Raw genomic sequence first — 12,207 nt, forward strand, 5'->3', positions numbered from 1 at the left:
CCATCCCCAGCCTTTGTTCCGATGGCCTGGGGTTGCTCCCAGCATCTTTTCCCGGCGTCTCGTCCCTTCCTGCGATGGGGACTGTATTCCATGTCCCAGGGTTCCTGTTCTAGCCTTGCTGAATCCCTCACTGGCAGTGGGAGCTGAAGGCAGGACCCTTCCCCTTGGGTAGCAGAGGAGCCCAGAGCCCACATCTCATTTCTATCTGATGCTGAGTCTCTCACCACACAGGGAGGCAGGGCTAGGAGAAGAGGGGGCCCGCATAGGCAATTCAGCATGGGGCGATTCAGCCTTGGGCCCTGACCTTCTATCTACCTGCTCAAGCTTGGGTTCATCTAGACTTCTATGGGCCAGGCCTCCGTTAGCATTAGGCCCAAAGATGCTACCATGTGGATGTGGGGTGGGGGGTGGGCGAGGAAGGAATGGACAGCAGACACTGACCGCCTTGCCTTGTCCTAAGTGCACAAAATTCCTAGCGACAGCCAGGCTTCCTCGGCCCCTCATCCCCACTCACTGCACCAGGCCCTTCTACACGAAGCAGAGCAGCTGGATGCTCTGCTGAAACAAAGCTGAGAAGTGCCTAGATGGTTTCCGGCCCAGCTCTCTAACCACTGGGCCATTTTAGAGTGGACTCATTTGTTTTAAGACACATTTCAAAGCTTTTCCAAATGATTCAAGAAAAACTTTTTAAATCTTGCTGAATTTTGAGGAGAATTTTTAGACCGTCCCTTTGCCAGGAACTTTCTGCGTCTGCCTGCCCCCTCCCCCCAACCCCAACAACACAGCTGCAGAAACTCCTGCATCCAGTGTGGAAGGAGCAGGCCTTTTTGATGCTCCCACCCGGAGGGACATTTTCCAGCTCCCAGGATGGCCAGCATGGGGGGTGGGGGTGGACACTGGCCTTTACCTCTATTTTGTTTTCAATATAATCCCAGATCCCAAGCACCACAATCCGCAGAACAGTCTGAGGAGAGGAAATGAGAGAAGAGATTATAGTTACTGCTCTCCAGCCCCTGCCGCTCCCTCCCCCCAGCAGAGAAGATTCTGGAGCTCAGAATCGGGGCTCTGCATCCTTGTTCAGTAACGGAAAACATCTTCACCATCCGCTGTTTCTCAGCCCACATGCTCTCTCTACCACACTCTGCCTCAGCTCCTGGTTTGTGTCACGATCTGTGCAAACCTGCCCCTGCACCCCAACACCCTGCAGGGCTCCCAGGACATACAGAATATACTCCTATCCTTTGAAAAAACACTCAGGCCCATCTCCCTCTCCAGAGTCATCTCCTGCCCTCCTGTCTATGCCACAAATCTACAAACATGTAAGCTCTTTCCTCTTTTGCCTTGCCTTTGCATGTGGCAGACTGTCTGTTCACACCTCTCCCCACCCCATCTCTTCTTTCTTAGAGAATAACTGGATAATTAGCATGGTCACCCAGCTACAGCTGAGATTTCCCAGCCGTGGAAGGTATTAGGCTCCTTCTCCTCATTCCCTCTTCCCAAAGACTAGAATGTGCAGGTATGGTGGTGAGCCATCCTCAGGTAGGGCGGGCTGGGCAACAAGGTGGAGGCATTCTGGGTCCCCAGCAGCCCCACACCACCACATCTGCCTGAACTGTTCACCCCATCTGTCCTTCCATGAGAGCGAAATGGACCCTGCCTTGTTGAAGCCCTTGTGTTTTCTGTTTTCTTTTAGAGCAGCGTGGCCTGTGTGCTAAGCAGCAGTGCCCTCTCCTTTCTCTACCTGGAAAAGGCCTTCCTGTCCTTCTGGCCTCTGCTCAGATGTCACCTCCGTGAAGTTCTCCCACATCCCCTGGGCTCAGTGCCTCTTTCCTTGGTGTTCCTGTAGAACTTGGAACATCAGTCACTCTCTGTGGCACTTCATCATACCTTGTGGTGATTACCTCCCTGATGCCCCAGTCAAGGCTCAGAGACACGGATTTCTCTCCATTACCCCTAATCCCTGACATAGAGTAGACACGGAATGCTTGTGAGGTTTGAGTGAATGAACAAATGCACGTGTGAATGACTAATTCCTTAAAACCCCTAGTAATTCATTCCAATGCTGCTGCCTTCAGGCCAGGTTTCCTCATCAAGGCTACATACATCTCCCTCCAAAGAGAATACTTACACGCTGGTACATTTGTCTGGAGGCCCTTCCTTAAACCAAGATGACTAGTTCACAGTAATTCACACCAGACGGTGTCTCTTCTCCCACGTGCTACAGTACAGGGCCAGCATGTGAACTCAACAAAGCTGCCGAAAGCCCATGGATCTCCACCCACACTTAAACCACAAATAGGCTTGGCTGATAAAATTCACCTCCTCCTTATAAAAGACTATCCTGTTTTCATGAAGGAATGAGTAGGTGGGATGCTGGTGGCATCTTTGACAACCGAGAGGGTCATGTGACAGCCTGATGTCCATTCTCACATGGCTTCCTGATCTCCCGGGTAGGGGACCCGTGCTTAACTGCAGGATGGCTCCAAGTGGGTGGACAGAAATCTGGGTTGAGGTCCAAGATATCCTGAGGTCACAGCTCAGTAATGGACTTGTTGTGTGGCCTTAGGCAAGTCAGATCCCTTCTCTGGGCCTCAATTTCCCCTCTGCCAGAGAGATGGGTTAAATGATGTGAATTTTCCAATTCTTTATGAAACTAACCTTTGCCATTTACTGTATACCAATAAGTGCCGGGCCCTGGGCCAGCCCTCCTCACATGTGGTTCTTGTTTTGCAGAGAGGGAAGCTGAAGCTCACAGAGATTAAGGAAGCGGCCCAGGTCACTCAGGCATTGGATGGTGAGCTGGCCTTTGGACCCAGACGTTCTGCATGGTATACTCAAGCAGTGTAACCACCATGGGCCTGGTTTCTCTGGTTGCTGTTCAATCCATCTAACTGTACTGACATTGAAATTTGGTCTTTGTCACCTCTGAAATGTCACACCAGCCACATCCACTCCAAATTCCCAGTTGTGAGGCTCCCAAAGCAAAAAGTGCAGGCCAGGACAGAGGGGAACAGGGCCTGGTCCAAAGAGGATTTCTCCTGCTGCTTCTCCTTCTCCCTTGTCCTCTTTTAAGATTGTGGTAAAATACACGTAACACAAATTTTACCATTTTAGCCATTTCTAACAGTGTACTGTGGCATTAAGTACATTCACACTGTCACGCAACTGTCACCACCATCCGTCTCCAGAAGTTTTCCATCGTACTCACTAGACACGAACTCCCCGTCCCCCGCCCCTGCCAGCACCGTTCTACTTTCTGTTTCTGAGGTTGACTCCTCTAGGAACCTCCTATAAAAGGAATCTTACCGCTTCTTTATAAGCAAGGCAGCAGCCCAGGGGATGTGGGGCTGGGGGATGAGGAAGGGAGCCGGCCAGGCATGAGCCGCAGCCAGCAACCCCCGCGAGGGGAGGAGCCAGCAGCAGGCAGCGCGCGCCCACCTCTGGGCTCCGGGAAGCGATGGAAGTGGAGCGGCTGGAGGACTGAAGCAGTACCACAGAAACAAGCCGTGCGGCTGGGGCACGGGGCTCCCTGCCTCCCTCCCTGCTGGCCCACCCACCCAGGATCCGTCCTCTGAGGCCCGGCTCAGGTCACCCTCCTCTGGGGGAGCCTTTCCTTCCTAACCCGGCCCATGGAAACAGAACAGCCAAAGGCAGCTGTGGAGAGAGCTGTGGAAACACCTCCTGGTCCAGCCTCCCACCAGAGGGGGAAATGGTGGCCTGAGACAGCTGCTCCAAGTCCGAGTCAGAGCTAGAACGAGAAGCCAGCTCCAAGACACCCCACCTGGTGGCCCTCCCCTGCGGCGTCCTTTGCCAAGCTCTCCTGTCCGCAGAGACAGGCACCTGGCCACACTGCCCTGCCACGGGCTGACTCATCCAGGGATGGCTGTGTTTCTCAACATGCAGGCAAGGACCCCCTGCGTCAGCAACATCTGGGGATCTGTCTCAGCTGCAGATTCCTGGGCTGGCCTGGAGGTCCAGATATCAGAATCTCTGGGGGCAGGGCCCAGGAATATGCCTTTTCCACAAACTTCCCTAGGGTACCCACCGGAAACCAGAGGGATTTATCAAGTGACATGCCCCAAGTGAAAACAGGGAGGCTGCATGCCCAGATGCAACAGGGAGGAGAATTATAGCAGCAGTCAAAAGTCGGATCCTCTTTCTGGCTCTCTCCCTTACTAAGCATGTGCCAACGGCTAGGATGAAGGTGGACTCGCGCCCCATGCTGCCCACCTCACCGGGCTGCTACGAAGCTCCACGGGGAAGACAAGAGCAGGGCAATGAGGAGGGGGTGTTTTATCACTCATTCCCACCCCTAGGCCCCTCCTCCTGCAATCCTGCCCCCAAGAGTTGCAAAGGGCTTTGAGCAAGGGTCCAAGGGAACTGAAATCCTCAGCTCCAGCTGCCTCTTTCCCACCTGGGACTGAGGGTTTTCAGCCCCCTTCATTCCAGCCTTGCCTTCAAGAGATAAGGATGCTCTGACACATGGGATAGGCCAAAGTCTTATCGAAACCTCAATGACAGCATCATGTGTTTACTATAAGCCCAGCTCCCACGCCGTCTTGCAGGTGCAAAAACAGGCTCAGGGAGAAACAGGTAAACCCTTTGGTCCTCAGGCCCCTCTTCATTCCCACCTCAGGTACCCTCATCTTTTCCCTCAGGAAGCCCTGCTTTCTGGAAGGACTCCTCTCCCCTCTCCCCGGAGAAGGGATTTAGGTTTTAGGCAGCAGGAGGGAAGAGTGAGACCCTTGCATCTGCTTCAGGCCCTGTCTTAGTCAGGTGGCAGCAAGGCCTCCTGTCCCTCCTGAGAAGGCCCCACCTTCTCTCCCTGGAATGGGGTCGGATGAGCTTCTAGGGCTTGGGAACCTTGGGGGATACAGGCAGAAGCACCTGCTAGTCTATAAGATGCCTCTATGCAAATTTTTAAAAGGTACCCCGTTTCCAGGCAGAGGGAGGTCCCCTGGCTGCTTGGTGAGCAGAATGGGGGCTGGCACCCTTGCTCCCTGCAGAGCCATCCCCGAAGCCAGGCCCCATCAGCGGGGGAGAAGGGAGCTGCACACGCCTAGGCCTGTGCCCCCGCAACACTGCAGCTGGGCAGGGTGGGGGAGGGGGAGGAGGCTGCAGGCTGGCCTAGGGAATACTACCCACGGTGTGCACTAGGTGGCTGGGGGCTGACCCCAAGCACTTCTTCAAGAAGCACATCTACTCTTGGGCGAGTTTTCTCTGCCAAGATAGCTGCTGACTCCAAATCCCCCCCATCCCTGGGTTAAATGAGAGCAGCAAGAGGAAGACATGGAATCCAGGATCCAGCCACAAGGAAGAAGAAAGAAATGTGAGGAACCCTTAACAGGGCTGAAAGCAGTCTTGAATTGGTGCGCAGAAGAAAGGCTTTCTGGGTAACAGGTGCAGATTGGGGGTGATGGGTGGAGCACAATAGCGCCTCCTAGGCTTAGGTGTTGATAAAACAGGAGCAGAGGGACCAGCCTCCCCTTCACTCCTCCATCCCTACACCCTCAAAATCCATGGGCATCTAGCAGTGAGCCAGAGACTGCCTCCTCCCCAGGAGGCTGGTGTCTTCCCTAGGGGTCGACACGTGAACCTCCTGACCAGTCACAGTAGCCAACACCTCCGATACCTCGGGGGGACTGGGCTCCCAGGCAAACTGGCTCCGCTCTCCCTGGTGCTGGCTTCATTTTGGCAGGAGGTTCCCAGCTACCTTAAAAGAATGGGTAAGAGGTCCGTAGGGTAGAGCATGAGGTAGTGGACAACACGACCGAATGTCAGTCCCTTAAATGTTGAGTGTGTGCGTTCTGTGCCAGCCCTCGGGTCAGGAAGCAAGCCTGAGATAACACAAGTTATGCAAAGTTGAGTTCCAGAACTTCCTCTCAGCCCAAGAACCTTCTCAATTTCCTCCATTCTAAAACATCCCTCACTGACCCCATGTCTCCCTTTGGCCACTGCTGTCTCCCTTCTCCCAGGTGGAGGTTTGGAGGATGCGTCTCCACTTAAACCACTGCAATCTGCCATGAGCCCCACCACAGTGGTGGAACCGCTCACACCTTGGTTACCGACGACCCCCTGTTGTCAGGTCTCATGGAGAATGTCCTGCGATTTATGTTAGTGTGGCGGCGTGTGGTGCACTGGGCACTTCCCCCCTCTTCAAGGAACCCCCCTTCTGTCTCCAGGGTACCAGTGGCTCTGGGTACTCCTCCCACTTCCCTGGCCACACCTTTGCATTCACCTGTCCATACCGACAGTGTTTCCCAGGACTCCAGTTTCTTCTCTTCTCCCTCCCCTCATCCCTGGACGATCATACCCTTGGCTGCAATTCCCACCGATACCTGGAAGCCCCCTAAGTCCATGTGTCTGGCTTAGAAACTTCCTCCTACAGCAGCTCTGGCTTGGCAAACCCCATCACTATTGCCTCTTTGGCTTGTCTTCTCCACTGCCGTGCTCCCTCCAACCCCTGGGCACCAGTGATGATCAGTGTAGCCTTTAATCTCTTTCCCGCTTGTCCCTTTCTCCATCTCCCTTCCACTTTCCGGTTCAAACCGTTAACCTCACATAGCTCAGCCATGCCTCCTAAATGGTCTCCAAATTCCAGTCTTCCCCCTTCCTCCAGACCTGGCTGTCAGGGTGATTTCTCTAAAGAGCCAATTTCATCAGACCCCTCTTCTGCTTAGAGGCCTCCGGGGGCTCCCCACTGGGTTCGGATCAAGACCCCAACTCCTGAGCAAGACATTAGGGGCCTTTGTGACCTGGTCTTGCCGGGGTTCCCCCGAAGTCTCACCACCTCCCCTGCCATAGTGGACGACCAGACACATGGTGCTGGCTCCCACCTCTGTCCCCTGTGCATTCTGTGACCGCTGCCTGAGGTCCTTCCAGCTCACCCACCTGGAAGCTCACACGTCTGCAGGCAGATTGCTTCCATGACTGCCTTAAGCTTGCACTTCAGCTCTCACGTTTGCTTGGCTGCTTCCCAGCTGACCACACACACCCTGAAGCCAGGCCTGTGCAGTGGCACCCGATTTTTATCTCTGTGCAGCACCCTGGGCACCTGGCTAAGGCGTGCAAAGACGAAGGGCTCCTGGCAGTGGTGGAAAAGCAGCAAGGAGTCACGGCAGGCTTGCTCTAGGGCCGGCCCCAGGGGGGCACGTGGCACGGGCTGGGGACGGCAGCAATGGACCTTCTGAATCAAGCCTGATCCCTCGAGAAGTCCAGTGCTCTGGGCTCTTACCCATTTCTTCCTCTTCAGTCTTTTTAGGGCACTTTCATAATCCTATCAGGCTTTCCCTGCGAGGTGGTGGGGCAGCCGCTGTTCACATGATGGATGGGAAGAGTGAAGTCAGAAGGGACAGGATGTGCAGGGGCTCTCTCAGCTGGGGGTAAGGCAGGTCTGGAGCCCCGATTTCCCTCCACCTCTCTGAAACGTGGAAAGGGAGACAGGGAATACATCCTCTCCCCGAAGTGTGAGCATGCTCCACCTTAGGGGGGGGTCAAGAAGGCAGCCCAGCCCCTAGGACAGGTCCAATTCCCTCAGGTCAAAGAGGAGGACGCCAAGGCGCAGAGAGCGTGGTGACTTGCCCCAGGGCATCCTGCACCTCCGGGGCCAAACTGGCTCCCGCTTGCTGAGTCCTCATCAGACACCGAGGGGCGCAGATGTGTCATCTCTCAGAGCGTAAAGCACAGCACCACCCTCTTGCCTTCTGTGTGATGACTGGGGCTCACCCCTGGGAGGAAGCAGCAGGTGGGAGAGGGCCCCCCTCACGAGTACAGAGTCTTGGGGTGGCTGCTGATTTGGAGAGGCGGCGCTGGCTCAGTTTGGTTTGGCAATGGCCTTCTCCGGGCACATGGCACAGGTAAGCCAGCAGGCCAGGCTCCCTCGGGACCGAGAGGCCGTGTTGGAGAGGAGGTGGCCCTCACAGTGATGGTGAGAAGCCCTGATCAGCTGACAGGTGGAAAAACAACATGTGGCCTGTCCATCCAATGGAATTGTATTCAGGCATAACAAGGAATGACTCACTAACCCATGCAACAACCTGGGGAAACTCGAAAATGTTACGTTGATGCAAAAGATCACATATGGTGTGATGCTGTTTGTGTGAAATACCCAGACTAACTAGTTAAGTTCACAGACACAGGAAGCAGATCAGGGGTCGGGAGGGGTTGGGTCAAGGGGCAATGGGGAGTGACTGCACCATGGGTTTGGGCCTCCTCTGAGAGGGAGGAAAACGCTTTGGCACTCGAAAGAGGTGACGTACAGCACTGTATGCACTAAATGCCACTGGATGGCATAGTTTAAAAGAGTTATGTCATGCAAATTTCACCTCAATAAAGTAATAGGAGGAGGAGGAAGCTGCAGCTACCACCACCGCCCTGAGGCTCGGATCTAGAGGGCCAGCCATGCGTCAGCTTTCTCCTCTTCCAGGAAAAGAGTGGGGCCGATCCAAATCCCCCCACGCCCAGCATTAGGGGACAGGGCCAGCCCCTCCTGGCCTGCGCAAGAACCCTGCTGCAGGGTGGCCCAGGCTGGCCAGGCCCCAAGCTGTACAGTCTCAGGAGGAGAAGCAGCTGGGCTCCCTGGCTGTAAGCGGACCAGCCAAGGGTGGGGTTGCCTGTGCTTTGCAAACAGCATTTGTACAATTCTCCATCCGGACTCCAAAAGCTCTGCTCGTTCTTGGGTGCTACAGAGCCATCTGGAAGCACAATGACTACCAGGGCCCAGGAAACTTCGAGGGCACCTGCTTTCACCTTGGGCCCCTACAGGGACCCCGCATAGCCTGCTTGACTGAGGGGATACCCACTCTCACCACTTTGAGAAGCATCTCAGGCAAGTAGCACAGCCTGTTTGAATAGATGTCCTCAAACTGAGCCCAGAGCAGCCTCACCCTTCTCTGTGGGTCTAGATGTGTCCTCTGGGGCCCGCACAGCACAGGGTGACCCATCTGCCTTGAAGCAGCCCTTAGAGCACTGAAAGGGGCAAAGGATGGGGTGGAGCCTCCTTCTGGTCCCACCTGTCATTCTTGCAGACCCTGGGTAGCTTTCCACTCCTCTCCAGGCCTCAGTTTCCCAACTTATAAGATGTCACACCCAGGGGCGCCTGGGTGGCTCAGTCGTTAAGCGTCTGCCTTCGGCTCAGGTCACGATCCCAGAGTCCTGGGATCGAGTCCCACATCGGGCTCCCTGCTCCGCGGGAAGCCTGCTTCTCCCTCTGCCGCTCCCTGCCACTCTGCCTGCTTGTGATTCCTCTCTCTCTCTCTGTGTCAAATAAATAAATAAAATCTTTAAAAAAAAAAAAAAAAAAAAGATGTCACACCCACATTCTGGGTTGCCCTAAAGCTTGAGACAAGGGCCAGGATACTGCTCAGGACTAGTCAAGAGGTACCACAGCATGAGGAGCCCTTTGGGTCAAACCTTTGTAGAATCTGGGAATGAACACCCACTCGTTCGGTGCAGCCAGGCTTGGAGCCTTGGAATGACCCCCCCACCTCGGCCTATAGCCACGTCTCTACGTATTTCCTGAGGAAAACGGGGCCAGCCTTAAAGGGGTGACATTCACTTCATACTAGACGAGGCGGGCGTGCCGGTCGCGCTAGCTCAGGGGTCAGACGCTCTGCAGGGCTGGATCTCTTCTTTCTCGGCTCCTGGCCCTGGCCCTTCCCCCAGATCCTCGGTTCCCTCACAACCTGCTGGCACCAGTGCCACAGAGGGATGCAGGGGTGACAGCCCAGATTAGGAGCCCTGAGGCCTGGGCCCAGTTTTGGCCAGAATTGGCCAGGTAACCCCAGGCTGCTCTCCTTGTCTGTAGAGTTTGAAAAAGGCCACTACCAGCATTTTCAGTACTGAATGCACTGCTGAGGGACGTTTGGCTCCCCTGGCCCTTCTCACTAGAGGTGCCCCAGTCACTGAGGAGCACAAACACCCTCACACAACTCCAAGCCCTCTGGGGAACAGGGGTGGGGGTAACTCTCTGAGGCTGTTCTAGCCCCTTCTGATGCTTGGTTCTTCAGGCACTCCACGACACGTGAAAACTCAGGCTCATGAGTTGGGCTGCCTCATCCTGAGATTACCGTGCAGCAGCCCCTGTGTTCATGCAGGGCAGGGTGCCCCGTGACGCCCCCATTAGCCCTCTGATACTACCCCGTTATGGCTCCACACAAACTGGTCTTTGGTCTTCAACAAGGCCAAGGTCAGGGGCACAGTCATCCCCCCCCAACACTTGCTGAGCCGGAGGGAAGCCCCAGCCCCTCCCGCTCTGGGTGTGTGTCTGCACAGGGGCTTGTCTGTCTCAGGTGGCTTGTCTCTGGCAGTGACAGGAGGGGAATGCCAAATTCATGCTGGGTAATAAATTCTGCAAAGCCAATAAAACCAAAGCAGAGGGATAGAGGGAAGAACCACAGCAACTGATTAAACATTTTTGTTGGCAGTCACAGACACATGACACATTTTCCAAGGTTTGCATCAAGGAGACATCTGGCCACACATAGCCCATGTGTTTGTGGGACGGGATCATGGGGAGTGGAGGCGAGGGAGCTGGGGAGGGCAAGACCCTCCAAGGAGCAGTAGTCTGGGAAGCAGGCACTGTTGAGGGGCTGCTGAGTCACCTCCAGGGCAATGGTCTCAGCAAGCTGGTTGGGGTCTGCCCCCACAGCCGGAGCTTCAGGCCCAGGTTTGCCTGCCAACTCCGTGGGCTGCAGGAGTCAGGCCTGGGAAGGGAATGTTCTGTGCTTGGAATGCCTGCCGCCCAGCCCTACCACACCCCATATCCAGACTCAGAATTCTGGACTGATCTTTGAAGGATAGTGAGGGGGCCATTATATGGGGCCAGAGCTGGCCCACAAGGGGACCTTGGGACTCTTAACTCTTTGGGTTTCCTGATCATGTCTCCAAATATTCTGTACTTCCATACCTTCACTCATGAGCATCCTTCTTCCCTTCAAGGCACTGCTGTGCTCTGGGATCCAGAGCCCCCTGTGCCCGCACTCAACTGATGTGAACTGCATGTGTGTGTGTGTGTGTGCGTGTGCGTGTGCACGCACACACGCATGTACATGTGCATGCATCTTCCCAACAGGCTTTTTTTCTGCCATTCTCCCCATGCTTGCTGACCCCGCTGAAAGGCCCCACTGGGGCCTCTGCATGAGCTGATGTGGGCCTGTGGCAGTGGAGGTAGGGCACATGGCTGGAGAGGGACAGTGACCAGCTGACTTAGGCTAGTCTTTTGCTCTGTTGGGAAGAACTGGATTTCCACATGAAATTCTCCCATCCTTCAATGACTCGCCACTGCTCACAAGATAAAGCCCAACCTTCCCAGCCACCCTGGCAAACCCTGCCTGCAGCAGTCCCAAGTCAATTTCATGTGCTCAAAACAAGGGTCACTCACCCCTGTGTAAAGGCAGAGAGCAAGGTGCTGGGATCCTGGTTGCCCACACAGTTCAGTCTCACACTGGGCAACTAGCTGGCACTAAAACCCAGTGGCCCAGGAGTCCCCAGGAGCTTTTTCCCTCTTACCTCACACACGGAGATCCCGACTTGGGCTTCATTGACTGGCTCGAGCAATGGTAAAGGGTGTCCATGATCCCTGATTTCACCACTCCATTCATATGCCCCTCTGCTTGTACTCGGCCTAGCCAGACCCCACGGTCCTGCAGCCCCTGCTCAAGTCCACTGCCCAGGCCTACGACTCCATCCTCTCTGCCCTCTGCATGCCTGAGCCCCAAGGGGCAACTTCCGAGCCACTCTTTCCACCTGCAGGCCCCCTGGGCATCGGCCCAGCCTCCTGCCTGCTCCTTACCGGATGCATGACCTTTCGCTCTCCCTCAGCCACGTCCTACTCAGTCTCACCTTTACACATGTCATCGCCCACCCCTTACTCGGACGATACCTGCTCATCCTCTGGGATTCCACGCAGGGGTCATGTGCTGGGGCCCAGGCCTCCCTGGAGGCATCGGCAGCTGCTCCTGCAGTGGCCCCTCCTGGCCCAGAGCCCAGCCCCTGACTTGTCTCCCCCTCTTTGCAGCCTTGAGGGCCAGCAGAGGGCGGGACACTGATAAATGTTTAGGGAACAGAGCTTGGTCTCCCCAGGGCAGGAGTTGCCCTAAAGAGGTCACAGGGCCCAAGTCTTTACCTACCTCTGAGAAGAACACAGAAAGAATGACCAGACTGATCCAGTGAATTATGCCGGCAAATTGGAATGCGCTGGAAACTGCA

At 55.3% G+C, this 12,207-nt stretch overlaps 1 protein-coding gene across 4 annotated transcripts in view; it reads right to left on the minus strand.

Moving 5' to 3' along the window:
• Window positions 1-12,207, minus strand: part of TMEM266 (transmembrane protein 266) — a 119,792-nt gene that overhangs the window by 34,030 nt on the left and 73,555 nt on the right. For 3 of the 4 annotated variants that reach the window (XM_032417985.1, XM_032417986.1, XM_032417987.1), the window contains 2 exons: window positions 12,129-12,202; window positions 908-964 (listed from right to left, as the gene is read on the minus strand). In XM_032417985.1, the coding sequence (XP_032273876.1) occupies window positions 908-964; window positions 12,129-12,202 (131 nt within the window). The remainder of the gene's footprint in view (window positions 1-907; window positions 965-12,128; window positions 12,203-12,207) is intronic. The other variant, XM_032417988.1, reaches the window with a different exon arrangement.

The sequence above is a fragment of the Phoca vitulina genome, unplaced genomic scaffold (assembly GCF_004348235.1).
Source record: "Phoca vitulina isolate PV1807 unplaced genomic scaffold, GSC_HSeal_1.0 scaffold20, whole genome shotgun sequence".
NCBI classification, from domain to species: domain Eukaryota; kingdom Metazoa; phylum Chordata; class Mammalia; order Carnivora; family Phocidae; genus Phoca; species Phoca vitulina.